This window comes from Myotis myotis, unplaced genomic scaffold, assembly GCF_014108235.1.
Source record: "Myotis myotis isolate mMyoMyo1 unplaced genomic scaffold, mMyoMyo1.p scaffold_m19_p_17, whole genome shotgun sequence".
Lineage (NCBI taxonomy): Eukaryota > Metazoa > Chordata > Mammalia > Chiroptera > Vespertilionidae > Myotis > Myotis myotis.
The window spans coordinates 130,164-150,648 of NW_023416321.1; the positions used below are offsets into that span (position 1 = coordinate 130,164).

Here is a 20,485-nt window from a genome sequence, read left to right on the forward strand (position 1 = left end):
CTGTTGGCCCTGCTCCCACCACTGCCCACGGAGGGCAGCAGCAGGCAGCCTGGCAGCGAGGGCGCCCCCAGATCCAGGCCCCCTCGGAGGCAGGCAGGAACGAGCAGGAGGGAAGCAGAGCACCCGCAGGTTCCCTTGGGCCCAGAGTCGGTCACCAGGACGGTGAGAGGCCAAGTCCCACGTGCAGGAAGGATGGGGCCGGACCTCAGGGTCTCCTGCCCACCCGCTGGCCCACGGGAGCGGCCTGGCTGCAGGCGCTGACCTGGTCACCTCTGGCAGGGCGAGCAGTGGGTCGGCTGGTTTCTGTCCACAGAGGGGTGTGAAGGCGTATCCTCAGCCACCGCCCCGTCCCTCAGAACACTCGGCCCTTCAGCTTCAGTGGGGGTGCGCCTGTCGTCTGGCCCCCCCTCCCCCCCACCCCCTGCCAGCAGGAGGTGGGCCTGTCTTCTCCTTTCTATTTTATTCTCTCATTTTTTAACAAATCCTAACCTGAGGGTATTTTTTATTGATTTTTAAAGAGGGAGGAGAGAAAACACATTGACGTGAGAAACATCGATGCCTCCCATCCCCACCCCAACCCGGAATCAGCCAGCAACCTTTCCGTGCAGGAGCTTCGCTCCAACCAGCTGAGCCACCAGCCAGGCTCTAGCTCCGAACCCGACAGGAGCTGCAGCCAGGTGACCGCGGTCCACACACACCCCCAGCTGGGCAGGCCCCACCACTGCCCTCCCTCCCCAAGATGGGGGCCTTCCCTGCAGCTCCATCCCCTCTGGGTACCCCAACTTCAGAGCCCCATGATGCCAGATCTCCCCACACGCAGGCCTTTGGGGAACAGGGACCCGCTGAGCAGGGAGACGGGGGAGTGGCCGGTGGGCTCCTGGAGGCTTGAGGAGTAGCCACAGGCCAGCCTGGGACCCAGCCGGGTGCAGAGCCTGGTGGGCCCTGGAGGTCCGCCCCTGGAGACCACCAAGTGCAATGGGAACCTGAGTTCCACCCACGCCTCCCTGAGGCCCAGGGGCCAGTTGCTGGGGGAGCGAGGGGGGGACACCCCTGAGGCAGGTCCAGGCCTCCGGAACCAGGACTCAGGCCCCAGCTCATGCTCCCCTCACGCTCTGAAGGGAACTCAGCCAGCCGGGGGCGGGGTGGGGCCGGAAGCCGCCTGCGGGATCCCCCGCCCCAGGCCCGCAGGCCCTCCAGGTATCGGAGGTGTCCTGCGCAGCCCGCTGCCCCGCGCTGCCCGCCCCTCCCGCGGACCTGCACCGACTCATGGCTCTGAGCGATCGGGGCTCCGAGACCGGGTGACCCAGAGGCTGCCCCTTGGAGGGAGCTTTGCCTGGAGACACCCAGGATCCCAGCAGGAGGCTCGTCTGCGGGCCCTGGAGCTGCTGAGGGGTCTCCCGGGGGCGGGGCTCAGGTCTGACGTGAGCAGTGGGGGCCCCAAGGCACGGCGAGGCTGGGGCTGCCCCTGCGGGCGGTTCTGAGACCTGGGGAGCGGGTCTGGCTTAGGGACTGACCACGGCCCGACCCCCAGCAGCCCCCCCCCACACACACACACACACACGGGAGCGGGCTGGGCTGGTCATTTATTCACTTAACCGCCTACTATGGGCGGGCAGAGCCGGGCGCCATCTCCGGGGGGTCTGGGGGTCCCGCGCTGGGCTCAGGCGCGGCCACAGTCGGCGGCGCGGAGCGACAGGGAGACGTCCGCTCGGCACTGGAAGGTGGCGCCGCCGTCGGGGACGCGTTCGCAGCTCCGCAGGTTCGGGGTGACGTCCTTGATGCAAATGGCCTGCGGGCAGGAGATTGCTGTGGGGGCGCCCTGCGCCCCTCGCCGCCCCCCGCCCCGGCCTCTCCGCGCCCCTCTCCAGGGCCCGCGCCCCCCACCCTCGCCCCCCGCGGCACTCACGGGGCTCCGTGGGCTGGAGCGCAGCTCTGGGAAGGCCGCAGCCCGGCCCTGGGGTCGCGCGCCCACCGGGAGCTGGGAGCGCCGCGCGTACGGGGACCCCCGGAGGCCGGACAGCAGCCCCGCGGCGCGGCCCACCGAGTAGGAGCCGGGCCCCTCCACCTGCTTGTACCAGGCGAGGCCGGGGGGCGCCAGCAGCAGGCACCACGCCAGGGCGGCGGCCGCCAGCGTCACCGGCCGGGCCATGGGGACTGAGCGGAGCGCGTCGGGGCTGGAGCCGCGGCGGCCGGGCGGGCGGGCGCCTTATACCCGCGCGGGGCGGGGCGGGCGGGGCGGGGCGGGGGCGGCGCAGAGGGCCTTTCGGGCCTCGGGCGGTGCGAGTGCAGAGGCGGCCCAGGCTGGAGGCGCTGGGGGGCCGGCGCCCCATCCTCCCGCCCAGACCGACGTCCCCTGTTTCCACTCCTGCCCGCCTCTGCTGGGAGGGGCGCCCAGGCCGCTCCCGCTGCCCATGGTCTGATCTCCAGGGGGGGTCACAGGATAGGGGCGAGGGGGGCTGCGCTGAACCCCCAAGTCATCTGAGGGCGCCCAGCCCTGTCACCGAGTCCCCAGCGCTCAAGAGGCAGGAGAGAGCCACTGACCACACTGCCCAGGACAGTGTCTGAAGGGCAACTGGCCAGAGACCACGCCCCTCTCACACCGCGGGAGGTTCCACCAACAGGGCAGCTCGGGGGGCGGGGGTCCGGGAGGAGGGGCCGCAGAGCGGCCAGGCCCCAGCTCTGGAAACGTCCACGTCCTGGGGTAGGAGACGTCACTGCCCCGCGAGGCTCACGGGCGCACACCTACCAGGTGCCAGCGTCTGGGAGAAGGATTGGACGCAGACCCTGACTGGAGCCACAGCCGGGGACCAGCTGGTGGCAGGGGCAGCAGGATGGCCCCCGGGGGGGCGGGGGGCGGGGGGTGCGGAGTGACCAGGGGCGGTCTGCAGGGCGGGGGTGGCCCCTGCCTCTGGGGGAGGGATGGGGTCCTGGGCCTCCCTCCCAGGAGGAGGCAGTGACTGGACTCTGGTGTGTGCAGGGGCTGGTGGGCAGCTGGGTCCGGCCTGAGGGGACCAAAGGCCTGGGAGAACCAGGCTAAGGAGCCTCAGTGCAGGGAGTGTGGGTGCCCCGACGGGGGGCGAGGGTGGGAAGCCTGGGGGCACAGGAGTGGCTCCCCAGGAAGGCGGAGTCCAGGGGGCAGCCAGGACGGAGGCGGGAAGCCTGGGAGCTGCAGGCCCTCCCGGTGGTGGCCAGGCCCTGCCCCTGAGGTCCTGACTCCCAGATCCAGGCCCACGGCAGGGAGAGGGGAAGCAGGCCTGAGGGGGACCAGGCGGGGCACCAGCTCTGGCCGGACAGCTGACATCCGCCTCAGGCTGTCAGGAGCCCCTCCTCCCACGCCCACTCCCCAGACGTCCCTCACAGGTGTCCCCCCCCCCCCCCATGTGTCCCAGGACAGCAACCACGCGGAGGCCGGCAGCTGGGCTCCGAGTTCAGTGAAGACCATCATCTTAGGGTTCCTTTCCCGTGGGCACATCGGGCAAGAAGTGGGTGCCACACAGGCGACCAGGAGGCCCCCCAAGTAACCTGCCCTGTCTTCTCACCCCCGGGACTGAGGACAGACCAACAGCAGCCATTACCACTAGGCAAGAGGGGCTTCACCTCAGGGACCCAGGGCAGCACCCCGAGGGGCACTGAGAACAAGGGGAGGAGTCGGTGTCAAAGGCTCCCCACAGGCCCTGGGCACCCCAGGCTCCACCAGAAGCCGCTGCCCCCCAGGAGCTGCGCCCCCAGGAGCCTCCCATGGGCTGTTGCCCCCCAGGTGAGAGGCCCTGACCCCTGAGGTCACAGCCTGATGTTGGCCTGGAGGAGGAGGAGGAGGAGGGGGAGACGAGATGGAGACAGACCACCCAGCACCTGCATCGCCCCCACAGCTCGTAACAGCCTCAGCACCTGCTCGGGGACCCCCGGCAGAGGGACCGTGGCAGTGGCCCAACTGCCCAGCCAGGGCCCGCAAACCAGCTCGGCTTCCTCAGTGAGAAGCTGGCTGGTGGGCCTGGGCCTCTGCACCCCGCCTCCTTCGCTTCCCCATTGGCAGGAACAGACCCCAGGGCCTTTGCGCCTCCGGGCCTTCCAGGCGGAGCCCCCTCCTGCCCGGCTCTTCCGGCTGCTGCTGGGCTCCTTTGCCTCCCGGGGAGTGACTGGGCTCAGCGGCACCCAGAGATGTTTTTTTTTTTTTTCCAATTTTTTTTTCTTCTTTATTATTAGTTAAGGTATTACAAATGTGTCCTCATCCCCCCCATTAACCCCCAACCTCCCCCACACACACACTCATGCTACCATCCCCCTGTTGTCCATGTCCATTGGTATGGCTTATATACATGTATACAAGTCCTTCGGTTGATCTCTTCCCCTTACCCCCGCCCTCCCCTACTTTCCTTCTGGGGATTGATAGCCTGATTGCTGTTTCTCAGTCTTTGAGTCTGTCCCTTTTCATCAGTCTATGTTGTTCTCTATAATCCACAAATGAGTGAGATCATGACCCAGTGATCCCACTACTAGGAATATATCCCAAGAAACCAGAAACGCCAATCAGAAAGGATATATGCACCCCTATGTTCATAGCAGCACAATTCACCATAGCTAAGATTTGGAAACAGCCTAAGTGCCCATCAGCAGATGAGTGGATTAGAAAACTGGTACATCTACACAATGGAATACTATGCTGCGGTAAAAAAAAAGGAACTCTTGCCTTTTGCAACAGCATGGATGGAACTGGAGAGCATTATGCTAAGTGAAATAAGCCAGTCAGAGATGTTTATTCATGAGAGTTTTCATATCCACAGGCGTCAAGGCCACGTCAGCGGCCAAGAAAAAACAGGCAAGCAGAGGCCTCCAGCAAGGCTCAGGCAGTTTAATGAGTTTTACTCATTGGATAAAAGTGTCAACTTTGTGACAGAAAACAGCACAGCGCCAGTCCTCAGTCCGCCCCGGGGGGAGGGGGGGGCAGGGGGGGGGCTCCAGCGGCCCTCACTCCTTGAACTTCCACTCCTGGCGGCACATGGGGCAGTGCTGCTGCACCTGCTGCGCGTTCAGCCACTTGAGGATGCAGTGCATGTGGAAGCAGTGGGAGCACTGGCCCCACACCAGCGGGCAGTCGTCGCCGGGCACCTTGCCTGCAGGGACAGAAGAGGTGCGGTCGCACAGGGCACGTGGCAGCAGGCGGGGCCGAGGCCGGGACCCCAGGACGTTAGATGTCGGGGCCCAGGGTGGCCAGGGCCTCTCGGAGAAGGCAATTGCAGGAGTCACCCCAGATTCTGTGGGACGCCACCCCCGTGTGAGCCCCACCCAGTGAGAGCAGCTGGGGGGAGGGGCAGCAGTGGCAGGAAGGGCCCTGGCCTGGCCCACAGCCCCCACCACCCGCCTCCGGCCTGGGCCTATCAGCAGACACTGCAGCCACCTGACCTGCGATGCCAGGGCTGCAATGTGACTGTCTCAGTGCAGCAGGGCTAGTCCTCTTTCTTTTAAAAAAAATGTTTTTTTATTGACTTCAGAGAGGAAGGAAAGGAGAGAGAGACATCAATGATGAGACAGAATCACTGATCGCTGCCTCCTGCAGGCCCCACACTGGGGATCGAGCCTGCAACCTGGGCCTGTGCCCCGACTGCTAATCAAACCAAGACCTCCTGGTTCATAGGTCGAGGTTCAATCACTGAGCCACGCCGGCCAGGCAACCTTTTAAAACATATTTTCTCTAACAGAAATGTCACTTGCTTTCTGAAGCGTTTATGACATAACCAGAAAACTATACACTTAGAAAATACAAAATTATAGACCTCACTCCCCTGCCTGTGCCAGGAGCCCACACCATGTGACACCCCCACGCCCAGGGCCTTTACAGCCTTAGCAAAACTCCGCTTGGAATCACCCTATCAAATCAGGTCCCTTACAAACAGGAAGGCGAGGGGAGCAGGAGCAGCCAGCCCACAGCCGGGGTCCCGCGAGCCCACCGACAGGGCACCAGGCCGCCCTGAGCCCTGCCTGCTGGGACAGGGGTGACTCACGGGCCTGCCAGTGTCCGGATGGAAGTCCCTTCAGTTAGAACTCGGCTCACCGAGACTTTCACTCCAGAGCCTGCTGGGCCGTGGAGCATGGAGCAGCCTTACTACAGCCGCGGGCCCTCTGGGTTTGCCCAAGGACGCTCACTTGGCAAGAGAAGCCAGTGCCACTTAGTCTGCACAGCAAGCACCTGAGCTTGTCAAACACCTTGCACATCACAACTGGCTCCCTCAACCACCACCAGCAGGTCCACAGATCAGACTCTAAACCCACCACTCTCCGCAGCTGGCAGGGCCGGCACACGAGGACACCCAGCCACGGGCCCAGCTGGGCTGTGCAGGCCCCTGGTGCCATCTTGAACACAGGCTCACCCACCCACACCCATCACCCCAGGGCACTTGGAGACTTTTTTCTTTTCAGAAGGTACAATCTGTTGCTTAGGAAGTTGTAAGAACGCCCCCCCTCAGGCTCCCTGGCCTCCGTGTACCCTTGGGAAACAATTTAAAATAGGTTAAAAGAAGCAGATCAAGCAGAGCCAATCAATGGCTACCTCAGGCCCCGCCCACCGGTGGGACTGGATCAGGATGGGTTAGCTCCAGGTGATGAGATTAAGCCTAGAATTCCAGGACGTCCGCATTTCACGCAAGAAGCAAAGCCCGGTCCCGCCCTGGCCTGTTTGGCTCAGTGGATAGAGGGTGGGCCTGGGGGCTGGGGGGTCCCGGGTTCGATTCCGGTAAAGGGCATGTACCTTGCTTATGGGCACATCCCCAGTGGGAGGTGTGTAGGAGGCAGCTGATGTTTCTCTCTCATCGATGTTTCTGGCTCTCCCTCTCCCTTCCTCTCTGTAAAAAAATCAATAAAAATATATTTTAAAAAAAGAAGCAGCAGCAAAGCCCTGTCGCTATTCTGGGCACTCAGCCCACAAACAAGGCCTGGTCATCACAGGGCAGTGGGGAGCCTCAGTCCCCACTTTTCCTTCGCCACCCCCCCTCGCCCCGCCCCCACCGAGTCCTCCCCTTGCTTCTGCTGTGTTCCCTCGGGTCTGACGAAAAACTCAACCCCCTGCAGCAAACGTCTGCTTCTGACCTAAACAGACAGCAAAATATTTCTACTTTGCAGAACAGGCCCGGGACAAAGGCACCACAAAGGAGAAATCCAGTGAAACCCGATGGTCCGCAAGATCTCACACACAGACACACACAGAGATACAGACACGTACACAGATACACACACACAGACACACACACAGATACAGACACGTACACAGATACACACACACAGACACACACAGACACACACAGATACTGACAAACACACAGATACAGGCATCAGCTTCCTAAAGGGGGCGGGGCCTGAGAGAGAGGCGGGGGGAGGGGGAGGAGGGCTGCTAAGATCAAGCAGCTAAAAACCCCCAAAAAGATCAAACAGGTGACGGGCAGGGCCAGCAGCCCCGCTCGGCCGCCAGGAATAGGGCGCCCGGGCGCCGGGGACGGGAGCGGGAACGGGGAGCGACGGCGGAAAGTCCGCCGGTTAGAGACGCGGGGTAGGCGAGGGCGCGGGGCCGGTTCCCGGTGACTTTCCAGCTCCCCCCGCCGCTCCTCCGGCGCCTCCCGTCCCGATGGGCGCGTCTCCTCACGAAACTCCTTTTGGTCCCGTTATTTCCCAATTAGGTCCACCCCTCTCCCGGCCCCACGCGAGTCCCAGCCCAGCGCGGCCCCTGACGGCGTCTGGATCCACGTTCGGACCCAACCTCCTCCCTTTCTCCCGCCAACTCCTCTCGAGGGGAGGGAGCCCGGACCCAGGCCCTCGGCGCCGGTGCTTCCGGGGAGACGCGGGGCGTGTGCGGGGCGCGGGGCGCTCACAGTCCGGGCAGCAGCCGTTGAAGGCCATCCGGCAGATGCCGCAGTTCTCGTCGTTGGCCACCCAGAGCCAAGTGGCCACGCCGTTCCAGCACTTAATCTTCACCCTCATGGCGGCGGGGCCTGCGGGCGAGGACGAGACCGCTGCGGCCGAGGCTGCGGGGCGGGGACGCCGGGGCCGGGGGCGCCGAGGGACCCGGGCGCCGCAGAGCTCGGCGCGCACTCGGACCCCAGCAGCGGCCGTCGGAGCCCAAACGAACGGAAGACCCACCCCTTCCCGCAGGGAGTTCACCCGGGAAACAGGCCGAGGGCGGGGTCGCCCGGGAGGAAGCCCCGCCCGCCCGCCCGCCCGCCCGCCCCGGCGTATTTAGCCGCGCGCGGCGCCGCCTGCCTACAGTTGCAGCCCCAGCGCCGCGCGGGAGGGTCCGAAACGACCGCGACCGCAGCCGGCACCTCGCCGCGCCGCCCGCCCAGCCCCGACCCCAGCGCGCACGCGCCGCGCCCGCATCCAATCGCCGGCCGCGCCGGGGACGCCGCGCCGGAAGTGACGGGCCGGCGTGCTGACGCGCGGGCTCAAGCCGAGGCCGATTCCGCGCCCGCCATGGCCGACAAAATCAACATGTCTCTGGACGACATCATTAGGCTGAACCAGAGCCAGCGGGGCGGCCGCGGCGGGGGCAGGGATCTAGGCCGGGACGGAGGCCGGGCCGGCTTCCAGGGAGGCCGCATTGGCGGAGCGCAGGCCACAGCTCCCGTGAGCGGGGGCTGCGGGCCCATCCGGAACCGGGCGGCCCTCGTCCGCGGCGCGGCGGGTGGCCGAGGCAGGAACCGGCCGGCGCCCTACAGCCGAGTGAGTGCGGCGGCCCGCGGCGGGGCGGTGGCGAGCGGGGCGGCGCGGGGCGGGGCGGGCGGGGGGCGGGGGCGGGCCGGTGGGCGCGGGCGCCGGGCCGGCGGGAAGGTCGCGCGCGGGCCGGGCCCGGGAGGCGGGGACCCTCCGCCTTTGTCTGGGCTGGGCCGCCGGCCTCATGGCGGGGGCTCGCGGGGGCGCTGGGCGCGGCCGCCGCGGCGGCGGGAAGTTAGTCGAAGGGACGGAAAATTGCGGGCCGGGCGGGGCGGGCGCCGGGCCCCCCTCGCACCTTCCTCGGGGCCCCGGCGGGGAGGGTCCTGCGGCGGGGCTCACGCTTCTCAATTTCCGTGTTTTTCCCCTTTTCAGCCGAAACAGCTTCCCGACAAGTGGCAACACGACCTTTTCGACAGCGGCTTCGGCAGGGGCGCCGGCGTGGAGACGGGGGGGAAGCTGCTGGTGTCCAACCTGGACTTCGGAGTGTCCGACGCGGACATCCAGGTGAGCGAGCGGCGTCGCGGTCAGCAGCCCCCGTTCTGTCTCGGGAGGTGCCCCCCTGCGGGGCTGCGGGCTGCGGTGCAGAGGTCGTGCAGGAGCTGAGCCTCCGACAGGCGGGCGGGCCCGACTCCAGCCGCGTTGCGTGGAGCGAGGCCGCTTGCTCGCTGTACTCGTCCGTCTCCGCGGTCTGCGGAGGCGGGATGGCGCGTGTCCCTGGTGTTGGCCTGAGCCCTGTGTCTCTACCTGTTGTCTCCCTTCCCACCACCCTCCAGTCTCGCCCGCATTTCAGACCCCCTTTGGTCGAAGCCTCTTGGTTTGTTATCGTTTTCAGTTACTATTATGGGTTGAGTCCCACGGGGATGTAAACTTGTCCTGTGGCTCAGTGATGGCACTGCGGGGGTCAGGCGTAGAGATGGCCGGGTCAGGGTGCTGGGCCGTCCTGGGCTCCGTGTCCCCGAGCTCAGCTGTGGGAGGACAGAGCGAGGCCGGTGAGCACTCACAGTGTCTCAACACTCTTTTCAAGGTGGTTTCTGGCATCCACTGGAAACCGCTTTTGGTGACCTCCTCTTCCCGCTGTGCCTGCGGCCGGAGTAGCCCCACACCCTGGGTTCCCTCTCCAACTCCCAGCCTGCCTGAGGCCAGGGCAGTTCCCATGGCAGCGCTTGACTTGAGACTTTGCGGCAGGCTTGAGTAGGAGGAGAGGGAAAGGTGAGCCAGAACCTGCCCCGGGGGGCTGGGCAGGACTCCCAAACCAGGGGCCCTGGAGCTGGGGCACATGGCAGGTGGTGTCCCTGGCTCTGTGATCTCGGCCTTTGCTGATGGTTGGCACTGTTCTCGGGTGTGTTGTCAACTCCTTTGTCAAAGAAGACAGCGACTTCATGGGTGCCCCTCACGGGGGCTTGTGGTAGATGTCAGGCCCCCAGGCTGGCAGGAGCCCTCAGGCCCAGCTGTTCCTGGAAGTTGCTGTCTCGCCTGCCCCGTCCTTCCCCACCTCCCACTCCCACTGTCCTGCCCCCACCTGTATGTCTGCCACCCAGGGAAGTGCCCTCAAAGTAGCTGACATTCCCGGGGCTGTCCCCCAGCCGCCGGAGGGGACAAGTGTGGCTGATGATGCTCTTCCTGACTCCAGGAGCTGTTTGCGGAGTTCGGGACTCTGAAGAAGGCCGCCGTGCACTACGACCGCTCTGGCCGCAGCCTGGGAACAGCCGACGTGCACTTTGAGCGGAAGGCAGACGCCCTGAAAGCCATGAAACAGTACAACGGCGTCCCTTTGGATGGTGCGTTTGGGGTTGGACCCAGGGAGCTGAGGGCTGGCACCTGTATGCTTACACCCTCCCCCTCCCCGTTGACACTTTGCCGTCACCTCCTTGTCTCCCATTCTGCCACTCTCTGCTGCCCCCACATCTGGACCCACCTCTTGTGATCCCCATCCAGCAAGCTACTTTCCTCCCCTTCAGCTCCTGCCTTCCCGAAGCCTCGCCTTCCAGAAGCACCATAGTGCTTGCTCTGCGGGTGGGCTGAGGGTGTCAGGGGCCCCCACCTTTCCACCTGTGAGCGACGCCCGCCCTAGCCGGGCTGAGCAGTGAGGCTTTGGCAGGCTATCCTCGGTGCTGCTGCTCCTCCCAGTGGGTCCAGGCTGTTTGTCTTGGTGGGAGCGTTGGGGTCGCCCAGTGGGTTTCAGGCTCCGATGGGAGTGTGCCCTTTTGTGTTCCCGCCACAGGCCGCCCCATGAACATCCAGCTGGTCACCTCACAGATAGACACGCAGCGCAGGCCGGTACAGAGTGTGAACAGAGGCGGGATGACCAGAACCCGAGGGTCTGGAGGCTTCGGCGGCGGCACTCGGAGAGGCGCCCGTGGAGGCAGCCGGGGCAGAGGCAGGGGCACCGGCCGGAGTTCAAAGCAGCAGATCTCTGCGGAGGAGCTGGATGCCCAGCTGGACGCTTACAACGCGAGGGTGAGTCCCGGGCCGGGGGCCTGGGGGCTGGCCTAGCATGAGGGTGGGGAGCCCCCTCTTTTTTGGGGGTGGGACCTTCTCTGACCTCTTTTTTCTCCTGTTTCAGATGGACACCAGCTAAAGCACCAGCAAGTCAGTCAGTGCTTGCGTGGAGCTGGGCGCCTGGACGTTGTCTCGCGCTGCTTCCCGAGGGCGGGCTGGAGGGGACCTGTGGCCAATTGTGGAGTTGTTTCTTCTGTTTTAAAATAGGATTTAGAACTCATGTAAAGATTTTTCTTTAACTTTTATTTCATTAAAAAATTCTGAAAAAGACCTGTTTTGTACCTAGTCATATTGGGGATAAATTTTACTGGTTGCTGTTGTGGAGGAGGTGGCGTTTTCACCTTGGCCATAATAAACAGAAACGTGTGTAGAACCGGAGCTCTCGTTCATCGTCGGAGCCCTCGCCTGGGCCACACTTGGTGCTGACGGGGAGGGAGGGAGGGAGGGAGGGAGGGAGGGAGGGACCCGGGGCAGGTGGGGAGCAGCCGAGCTGGCATCTGGTGTCCTGGCAGGCTGGTGCTGGTGCTGGGGAGGTGGTGGCTGCCTCTGACGTTCCAGGGTTCCTGGCGCTCCCGCTGACCTGGGCGGTAGGGGAACGCGGGGCAGTGGTCCCTGCTCCTGTGGCCTCTTGTCACCTGCCTGCTGCATGAGGTGGGGTGGCCACCTGTGCTGCTGCCAGATTGCAGGTGGCTGCTCGCTTGTCCCCTTCCTCCGCTGCTCAGGAGCCTGGCGTTGGCAGCTCTGACTGCCACGTCCTCCCTTCCTAGTGTCCTTCCTGTTGGCCAGGGTGGAGCAGGGCATGGGGGTCCTCTGCCTGCGCTGATGGTGCTGGTGGAGACTGGCAAGTGTGACCTGCAGAGCCAGGAGCCGGCAGACACACATGCCCCTCTCACCACCCTCCAACAGGACAGAGCGGGCTGAGAGCACAGTGGATGCAGGTCAGGGGGACCCCAAGCATGCTCGGCAGGCCCCTCCTGGAGGCAGCCTGCAGTTCAGGCTGCTCCCAGTCCCCATGGGGCCACAGTGTGACTAAGGGTGGCCCTGTCACTGTCAGCTCCAGTGCTGTCCCTACAGAGCCAGCGGCTGCCACGCCGCAGCCTGTGTTATGCTGGGCACTGAAGGGCCCGGGGAACAGCCGAGCCTGGCTTGAGCTGCTGTGGCCCAAGGGGTGGATGTAACAGAGGTCGGGTCATCCAGGCAGAGGCGGGCACAGGCCAGGTAGGAGGCTGTGCTGGGAGTGTTGACAGGAGAGGTGGGGTCATCTTGCTCCCTGCTGTCCAGAAGCTAAAGTCAGCACCTGATGGAGGGGTGAGGTCCCCCAGGCCAGAGGCCATAAGTGCTGCAAGTGCCCGCCACTGGGGTGGGGAGCTGGGGTGGTTCCTCAGGCCCTGGGGGAGCAGGGCTAGGCCCCATCTTCAGGTGCTGGGAAACAACTGGGAACAAGAACTGCCAGACAGTGGGAGGCTGTGGACATTTGGAGGGAAGCTTTACAGGCAGCGGAAAGGCCCTGAGGTGAGGACACTGGAAGCTGGGACAAGCCGGGCCCTGGTGTGGCTGGTTGGAGGGGCTGGTGTCGAAGGAAGGGGCCTGGTACAGGCTGCGGCCAGCTTTCGGGGCCTCCCAAGGGTGGCATCCATAGACGGTGCCCCAAAGTAGATGTGGAGTGGGCTTTCAATGCATAGAATGTGGAATGCTTGTTTTAGAAAAAGATTCTCAATTGAAAGAAAACATTGTGGGGGGAGGGGACTGGTGGAGGGAGGGGGCACATATGTAATACTTGCAACAATAAGATTTAAAAAAATAAAACATTCAATGGGCACAAAAGGCTGATAATACACACAATCGTTTTCCCAGCACTAGTTGGGTGAAATCCTCGTTCCTACAGGCTTTTGAAACGAGAGCTTTGATAAGGTAGTGTGGTCATGCCATTATGTCTTCCCTCTGTACATCTCAGTGATGTTACTGTATTCAGTCACACACCCACCACCACATTCCAATTCCAGAATCTTCTCATCACCGCTCAGCCCCTTCCCCTCTCCCCAGGTGGGCACTGGGCTGCTCAGCCTCTGGGTTTCCCTGTTCTGGGCATTTCATACATGGGAATTGTTCGCCGTGGGACCTTTTCATCTGGCTTTAAGTTCGCGCACCACACTAGCCACCTGACCTGACCCCCGGCCAGGGCTCCTAAGGATTTCTGGGTTTGTCCGCTTTATAGCATGAATCAATACCTCAGTCCTTTTGCCGAATCCCCTGTGATGGATGCCTCACGTTTTGTTTCTCCACTCGTCAGCTGCTGGACGTTTGGGGTGCTTCCACTTTTTGGTTATTGGAATAATGCTGCTATGAGCATTATTCACACATTTTTATGTTACGGAATTAAAGATGGCTATATTTTTCATAAATGTTTACATGGTTTACTTTAATGAGCTGTTATTATTAACAAGTCACCCTGGGATCAACTGACTATTTGGGGGGGGGGGAATAGCAATAAATATGCATCATTAAAGATTTTCATATAAAAAGAAAACCAGAAGGTAATCTCGTTAATTTTAAATACATCAACTTGTAGGTGATCATTTAGCCCAGCTAGGACAGAGTTAATTTTTGTTATGTATGCAGGTTGCAGAAACAGTTGTAAAATGTTTTAGCAGAATAGTAAATTAATATCTAATAAAAATTAAGCATACCAGTTTTTAAAGGTACAAATCCATCATAAAGACACCATTCAAGTTACCGTTAATGTGTTAATATTATCTTTTTTTGTCCTTGTTGAATAAACACTCAAGATTTCATAACAACAGTAAAGAACATCCAATGTTCACCTCTGGAGGGCTCTTGGGCACGAATTCATTCTAAATACTGACAAATAACAGAATGTCAAACATTTATCTGGTTTTATTTTTCTCAACTGTATTTTGAAGGGATTAAAAACTGATGAAGTTTTTTAAAATAAAAGAATTCCAGCCCTAGCTGGTTTGACTCTGGATAGAGCATCAGCCTGCAGACCGAAGGGTCCTGAGTTTGATTCTGGTCAAGAGCACATGCCCAGATTTCAGGCTTGATCCCAAAAAGGGCATCTCTCTCATCACTGGTGTTTCTGTCTCTCCCTCTCCCTTCCTCCCTAAAATCAATAAAAATATTAAAAAAAAATTCCTGTTAAGAAATGCCAGTGGATTAGAAAATAACCATTTTTCGATGCGTAATTGTGCTGCGCCAGCACGGTCAAGGGTGAACCTGAGGAGGGGCGGTGAAGGATTGAAGAAAAGGCAGACAAGAGAATACAGCTGGGGCTTGGTGGATCTCCCGTGCTTGGATGAGGACACAAAAGACCCAGCCTGCAAGCGGTGCTTTATTTTGTAGTCTGATTAAAACAAGATGAACATGTATACAAATGTTGTTTTCACAACACTTGCTGCACCTCCCACAGCCCATTAGCTACTTAGGAAGGAATTAGGGAGGGCTACAAGGTCAGGCTTAATTGTGCTAGGAGGGCTCTGCCCTCCAGGCTGGGACTTGTTTGTGGCCCTGCCACAGGTCGGCCTGAAGCTTGACCCTAGAGCCACTCCCTACACCTAATAAAATAATGCCTGTTGAAAACAATACCCATGGCCTCTGATGCCATGGGCTTGAGAGGCTGCTGGCCGGCCGGAGCCCACGGCACCTTTGAAAGTTTACTGGGGGCTTCTCCAGCCTGAGCTATGAGGGGACAGGAGCACCCACAGCACAGAGGAGGACTGGGTCAGGCAAACCCAGAAGTGCCTGGGAAATGCTCAGCCACCCATATCCTGGTTTCCTCCGAACCTGAGGGCCACAGCACAGAAGAGCGACTGTGGGGTAGCCATAAAGATTTGGTCTTTGTCCCCGGTTCCCGGCACAGCTCCAACAGCCCTTGGGATCTCCTGGTAGGAGTGTCTCTTTATTCAGAGCTGATCCCTTTCACACTCGGGTTTACGGTGATGCGATGGCTCTGGGTGGGCTCCTGGATAGTGTGAGGACGGCTGCTGGTACCCTGACCTCTGGGAAGGGGCCAAGGCTAGCGAGTGAGCCAATCACCAAGGACTGATGATTTAATCAACCTTGCCTTTTGATGAAGATTCCATAAAAGCCCCTAAACCATGGGTTTGAAGAGGTTCCAGGTCAGTGAACACAAGAGGAGGTGCTGGGAGGGTAGTGGGCCCAAAGAGGGCATGAAGCCCCAATACACCCTCCCTTCCTTCCCTTGTGCATTTCTTTAAAAAAATATATATATATGTATATATTTAAATTGATTCCAGAGAGGAAGATAGACAGAAACATCTATACTAATGAAAGGGTACTATGCTAATTAGATAAGATGTCTTCCAGACGTCCTTCTGGACAAAGCTGCAGTGGCTGCTGCTGCCAGGGCCGGGCTAAGGCTCAGGCAAGCCGTGGTGGCTGGCAGTGTAATGGGGGCATTGCCTTCCCCTGATCAGCCAGGTCACCTCCCGCAGAGAGAGGCCAGACTGCAGCTTAGGATATCCCCTGAGGGCTCCTGGACTGTGAGAGGGAGTAGGCCAGGCTGAGGGACTCCCCCCCCCCCATCACTGTGCACAAATTTTCATGCACCAGGCCTCTAGTCCTATATAATAAAAGGCTAATATGCAAATTGACTGAATGGCAGAACCCGTGCTATGACATGCACTGACCACCAAGGGGCAGGCGCTCAACGTAGGAGCTGCCCCCTGGTGGTCAGTGAACTACCACAGGGGGAGCGCTGCTCAGCCAGAAACTGGGCTCATGGATGGTGAACGCAGCAGCGATGGCGAGAGACTCTCCTGCCTCCATGGCAGCGCTAAGGACCCCTTGGGAGATGTCCTACTGCCGGGAGCGGGCCTAAGTTGGCAGGCGGAAATCCCCTGAGGAATCCCGGACTGTGAGGGGGGACAGGCCAGGCTGAGGGAAACCCCCCTCCAGTGCACCAGGCCTCTAGTCAACAATAATAATCAACGGGCTGCCTCCTGCATGCCTCCTACTGGGGATGAGCCTGCAACTTGGGGAAGGGGCCTTGTGCACTGAGCCACACCAGCTGGGCGCCCTGTGCATTTCTTGCAAGTTGTGACCTTTATAATCGACCAATGATCGTAAGTAAAGAGCTTCACTGAGTTGTGTGAGTTATTTCATGGAATTTTCTAACCCGGCGTGGGAAGGTCTTGGGAATCCTCAAATGTGTAGTTTGCTGGCAAAGATGTGGGTAGCCTGGGTACTCCTCTTGTGGCTGGTGTGAGGTAGGGGCAGCCTGTGGGCCGTCCTCGGGCAGACAGACCTGGCAGAACGCTGATGGCCAGCCTTCGGGTGGCTGCAGGACGCCAATCTGCCCACCACTCCCGAGAGCCCCGCAGAGTTCGCGGGGCCCACAGAACAGGAGAGAGAAGCATCCATTTGTTGTTCCACTTATTCCTGCATTCACTGGTGGCATCTTGCGTATGTCCTGACCAGGGATCGACCAGCCTGGGGAGGTGACACGGCCAGGGCCAGGACTTGAAAGTTTTCAATATTCACGCTGGCTGGTTTGGCTCAGTGGCTAGAGCGTCAGCCTGCGGACTGAAGGGTCCTGGGTTCAATTCCAGTCAAGGGCACATGCCCAGGTTTTGGGCTCCATCCCCAGCAGCGGGCGTGCAGGAGGTGACAAATCAATGATCCTCATCATTGATGTTTCTTTCTCTCTCTCTTCCTCTCTGAAATCAGTAAAAACATATATTTTTTAAAAAGGTTTGCACTTTCCAGGTGCACAGCAATGAGATAGGGTCCATCCTATGGACAAGCCTCAAAAGCCCTTGGGAAAGAAGGTTCATTCCAAGTCAGGCCGCTGGTGCCGCCATCATCACCCCCGGGGCCAGGCGGACCGCCCGCACCAACAGAGGCTGAGCCTGCGGCTGATTCTGCCCAAGATCGCGCTTCACTAGCAGAGCCCTGAGCTCTCTTCTCCTTCGGGCGCTCGGGGCGTCGCCGGGTCGTTTCCGGTCGTTGGCACACGCTGAGCCCCTGAGGAAAGCCCGGCCGCACCCCGCGGAGGCCCAGGGGCCTGAGCAGGCGGCCGCGGCGGGTGGTCGGCGCGAACTCAGGGGCCGTCCACTGTGCACTTCCAGGCGGGTCACCGGCCGTCGCGGCCGTCGCGGGCCGCGCTGGGCTCGGTGGACTGGGCGGAGCACGTGGCTGCACGGTCAGCTCCTCCCGCCGGTTCCGGGCTTCCCAGCTGCACCTCGCGGGCGGGAAAGCCACGACGTCCGGGCGGGGGACACCAAGGGCCGCGACACCGGCCCGTCCCCCGAGTTCGCGGGCTGCGCCGTGGGGGCGCCGGCGGCCGGCAATGTCCGCAGCAAAGGGCTCAGGCCCCAGCCGCGCCCGCGCCGGGCGCCCTCACGAGCCAGGCGCCGCAAGATGGCGGCCGCGCGCTCCCGGCAGCCCCCGCGGCCCCGCGCGTGCGCCCTCTGCCGACCCGCCCGGCGCGAGCGGAAGTCGCGTGACCCCGGAAGTGGCCAGCCGAGCGCGCGCGGGCGGGGCGCGGACGTTCGTCATTTCGTGCGGGAGGGAGCGCGAGCGCGGCGCGGTCGAGCCTCCGGTGAGCGCCAGGGGCGGTGGCGGGGCGGCGGGGCGGCGGCGGGGCGGGGGCCGCGCCTTGGCCGGTCCCGCCCGCCGTGGGGTCCGCGCGGGGCGGGGGCGGTGGTGACAGCGGGCGGCGCCCGGGCGCAGGGCGGGTCCCCGGGCGCAGGGGACTCCACGTGCGGGCGGGGGGCGCGGGTCCGCGGCCCGGCTGGCGCTGGCGTCTTTTGTGGCCGCCGCTCGTGCCCCGCGGCGCCCCCGCCCCGCCGGTGCGCGCGGGCGGGGACCCGGCCTGACGCCCCTCCCCTGGGAAGCTCCGACCCCACCCGCGCGGCCCAGATTGCGGGCCCTGCCTGCGGAAGTGCGGGCGGCGGCGCGTCCGCAGGATCCTGTCGCCGGCGTCCGCTTCGGTGGCCTTAGGGCGTGAGCCGCGTAGAGGGATCGCGGAAGCGGCCGGGAGCCCGGGAGGAGGGCGCGGGCCCATCACGCCTGCCCCCGCAGACGCGCTCGCCCCGGGCGCCAGGCAGCCCTTTGTGGGCCCTGGTAGCGCCGGCAGGTCGGTTACCTTCCCTGGCGCCCGTCGGGGCCCCGGGGCTCGGGCTTTCCGATGCCCACGGGTGATGGGGAAGGGCGGAGGGGCCCAGCCTCACGCACTGCTCCTGCTGCAGCGCGGCCCCAGCTCCAGGGCGCAACCCCGCCCACGGGAGAGCCGGGGCGGACACCTGGGGCTCCCCTGCCCCTTAGAGACCAACCTGTGGGGCTCACCTGGCCCTGTTGCCTGCGTCTTGCTTAACGGCCTTGCTCCGGGCTAGGGCGGGCCCAAGGGACACTCCTGGTCCCGGGAAGCTCCCAGACCAGCAGGAGGGGTCCCTTGCGGTGAGGGCCGGGGCAGCTTAGAAAGAGCAGCAGGACTTGAGGTGACTCTCCGGGGCCTGGCCGTGGAACTGGAGTTATGGCTGCTGGTCCCGGCGGGCGGGGAGCCGGCGGCAGGTCCCGTTTAGTCCCGGGTGGCCCACCTGGGGTGGGGCCCCCTCAGAGTGTCCCCTCTGGGCCTCGGGAGCCTGCGTTGGGCCCTTTGACAAGCTCTGGCTGCAGCTGCCCTCCTGCTCCAGAAGGTGCCCCTTCCCCTCGGACACAGGTGGGGCCTGGCCTGCAGAGCCCACCCTTGTTGGCTGTGGGGCCTGCGGAGGGGCAGGAGGGGGACATGGTGGGTGCCTGCAGGCTGCCGGAGTGCCCCCGCCCACAGGTGCCCCAGATCCAGCTAGAGGTGAGCATGGCCGAGCAGGAGCCCACCGCCGAGCAGCTGGCGCAGATTGCGGCCGAGAACGAGGAGGACGAGCACTCGGTCAACTACAAGCCCCCGGCCCAGAAGAGCATCCAGGAGATCCAGGAGCTGGACAAGGACGACGAGAGCCTGCGCAAGTACAAGGAGGCCCTGCTGGGCCGCGTGGCCGTGTCCGCAGACCCCAACGTTCCCAACGTCGTGGTGACCCGCCTGACGCTGGTGTGCAGCACGGCCCCAGGCCCCTTGGAGCTGGACCTGACAGGTGGGTGGGACCTCGGCTCCTGGCCGAGGGTGCCTCCTTTCCATGTTTTCTGGGGACCTGGCGCCCTCTGGTGGGGAACACAGGAAGTGCGGCCAAGTGGTCTTTGAAGGCTTTGGCTTTGAGGGGCCTGGGTCCCTCTGGGGGAGTGGGCGGGCAGTCACAGATGGGCGGGGCTGAGGGCAGCGGCTGCCCCTAGCTGAGCCTCCTAGAGCCATGTCCTCCCCAACAGGTGACCTGGAGAGCTTCAAGAAGCAGTCCTTTGTGCTGAAGGAGGGTGTGGAATATCGGATAAAGATCTCTTTCCGGGTAAGGCGGCGGCTCCGCAGGGACCGGCCAGGCTGGGGCCGGAGAGCCCGGCTAAGCCCCACTTGGATCCCTCCCTGCAGGTGAACCGCGAGATCGTGTCTGGCATGAAGTACATCCAACACACATACCGGAAAGGCGTCAAGAGTGAGTGAGGGGGGGCGCCAGGCCCCGGCTGTGGGGAGGGGCAGAGCACAGGTGGCCCCCGGGGTCTGGGCTGTGGAGGGAGCGAGGAGAGGCCGTGTGCGCCTGCGCCCGCTCTGCCCTGACCGCGCTCCCCTGCACCGCAGTTGACAAGACTGACTACATGGTGGGCAGCTACGGGCCCAGGGCCGAGGAGTATGAGTTCCTGACGCCCATGGAGGAGGCGCCCAAGGGCATGCTGGCGCGCGGCAGCTACAACATCAAGTCCCGCTTCACAGACGATGACAAAACTGACCACCTGTCCTGGGAATGGAACCTCACCATCAAAAAGGAGTGGAAGGACTGAGCCTGGCCTGGGAGACGGGCAGGGCGGACGACGGAGGGATGTGCGCGCCCCACCCCACCCCACCCCACCCCGACCCCATACCAAAGTGCTGACAGGGCCCCTGCCCAGGCTGCCAGCATCCCGTCTGCCTCCTGCCCAGCCTCGCCCCGCCTCCTGGATAGTCTAGTGTCCCACTGCTTCCACCTGTGCTGCGGGTGGGGACCGCAGCTCAGGCCCCCTCCCCTCGGGTCCCTCCAGGGTCCCCACCTGTCCTCACCCAACCGGAGGCCATGGCTTTCCCAAGGGAGTGGGAGCTCAGGTCCCCTGGGCCTTTTCGGTTGTCTGTCTCCCCTCTGGGGTGAGGGTGGGTGGGGTGCACGATGCAGGGCCTTGGGGCCAGCCATCCTTCCAG

At 62.7% G+C, this 20,485-nt stretch overlaps 4 protein-coding genes across 5 annotated transcripts; 2 read left to right on the forward strand and 2 right to left on the reverse strand.

Moving 5' to 3' along the window:
* Nucleotides 1–1,573: 1,573 nt before the first annotated feature.
* On the reverse strand, nt 1,574–2,190 carry NPB (neuropeptide B). Its single transcript, XM_036341798.1, has 2 exons — nt 1,907–2,190; nt 1,574–1,789 (listed from the first exon to the last, which is right to left on the reverse strand). Exons 1-2 carry the CDS (start codon nt 2,147–2,149, stop codon nt 1,661–1,663), a joined length of 372 nt encoding a protein of 123 aa, XP_036197691.1. The 5' UTR covers nt 2,150–2,190; the 3' UTR covers nt 1,574–1,660.
* A 2,546-nt stretch (nt 2,191–4,736) lies between these two features.
* On the reverse strand, nt 4,737–8,347 carry ANAPC11 (anaphase promoting complex subunit 11). Its single transcript, XM_036340671.1, has 3 exons — nt 8,249–8,347; nt 7,857–7,976; nt 4,737–5,111 (listed from the first exon to the last, which is right to left on the reverse strand). The coding sequence occupies exons 2-3, from the start codon at nt 7,963–7,965 to the stop codon at nt 4,966–4,968; spliced, it is 255 nt and encodes an 84-aa protein (XP_036196564.1). The 5' UTR covers nt 7,966–7,976; nt 8,249–8,347; the 3' UTR covers nt 4,737–4,965.
* A 98-nt stretch (nt 8,348–8,445) lies between these two features.
* On the forward strand, nt 8,446–11,289 carry ALYREF (Aly/REF export factor). The gene is made up of 5 exons (XM_036340670.1): nt 8,446–8,703; nt 9,067–9,198; nt 10,325–10,472; nt 10,916–11,151; nt 11,258–11,289. The coding sequence occupies exons 1-5, from the start codon at nt 8,455–8,457 to the stop codon at nt 11,270–11,272; spliced, it is 780 nt and encodes a 259-aa protein (XP_036196563.1). The 5' UTR covers nt 8,446–8,454; the 3' UTR covers nt 11,273–11,289.
* A 6,380-nt stretch (nt 11,290–17,669) lies between these two features.
* ARHGDIA (Rho GDP dissociation inhibitor alpha) lies at nt 17,670–20,250 on the forward strand. Of its 2 annotated transcripts, none has more exons than XM_036340250.1 (5): nt 17,670–17,773; nt 19,001–19,301; nt 19,531–19,607; nt 19,688–19,751; nt 19,895–20,250. In XM_036340250.1, the coding sequence occupies exons 2-5, from the start codon at nt 19,028–19,030 to the stop codon at nt 20,092–20,094; spliced, it is 615 nt and encodes a 204-aa protein (XP_036196143.1). In that variant the 5' UTR covers nt 17,670–17,773; nt 19,001–19,027; the 3' UTR covers nt 20,095–20,250. The 2 variants fall into 2 exon arrangements, with proteins under 2 accessions (XP_036196143.1, XP_036196144.1); XM_036340251.1 differs by lacking the exon at nt 17,670–17,773 and adding an exon at nt 17,894–18,310.
* Nucleotides 20,251–20,485: the final 235 nt, after the last annotated feature.

What these genes read in the sequence shown, in the direction of transcription:
- NPB (XM_036341798.1), bottom strand. Translation starts at nt 2,149, where the DNA reads ATGGCCCGGCCGGTGACGCTGGCGGCCGCCGCCCTGGCGTGGTGCCTG. An exon ending in GCTCCAGCCCACGGAGCCCC is followed by an intron (nt 1,790 to 1,906) that starts GTGAGTGCCGCG and finishes TCCTGCCCGCAG; the next exon opens with GCCATTTGCATCAAGGACGT.
- ANAPC11 (XM_036340671.1), bottom strand. Translation starts at nt 7,965, where the DNA reads ATGAGGGTGAAGATTAAGTGCTGGAACGGCGTGGCCACTTGGCTCTGG. An exon ending in CAACGGCTGCTGCCCGGACT is followed by an intron (nt 5,112 to 7,856) that starts GTGAGCGCCCCG and finishes CTGTCCCTGCAG; the next exon opens with GCAAGGTGCCCGGCGACGAC.
- ALYREF (XM_036340670.1), top strand. Translation starts at nt 8,455, where the DNA reads ATGGCCGACAAAATCAACATGTCTCTGGACGACATCATTAGGCTGAAC. An exon ending in GGCCGGCGCCCTACAGCCGA is followed by an intron (nt 8,704 to 9,066) that starts GTGAGTGCGGCG and finishes TCCCCTTTTCAG; the next exon opens with CCGAAACAGCTTCCCGACAA. An exon ending in CAACGGCGTCCCTTTGGATG is followed by an intron (nt 10,473 to 10,915) that starts GTGCGTTTGGGG and finishes TTCCCGCCACAG; the next exon opens with GCCGCCCCATGAACATCCAG.
- ARHGDIA (XM_036340250.1), top strand. Translation starts at nt 19,028, where the DNA reads ATGGCCGAGCAGGAGCCCACCGCCGAGCAGCTGGCGCAGATTGCGGCC. An exon ending in CTTGGAGCTGGACCTGACAG is followed by an intron (nt 19,302 to 19,530) that starts GTGGGTGGGACC and finishes CCTCCCCAACAG; the next exon opens with GTGACCTGGAGAGCTTCAAG. An exon ending in ATACCGGAAAGGCGTCAAGA is followed by an intron (nt 19,752 to 19,894) that starts GTGAGTGAGGGG and finishes CCTGCACCGCAG; the next exon opens with TTGACAAGACTGACTACATG.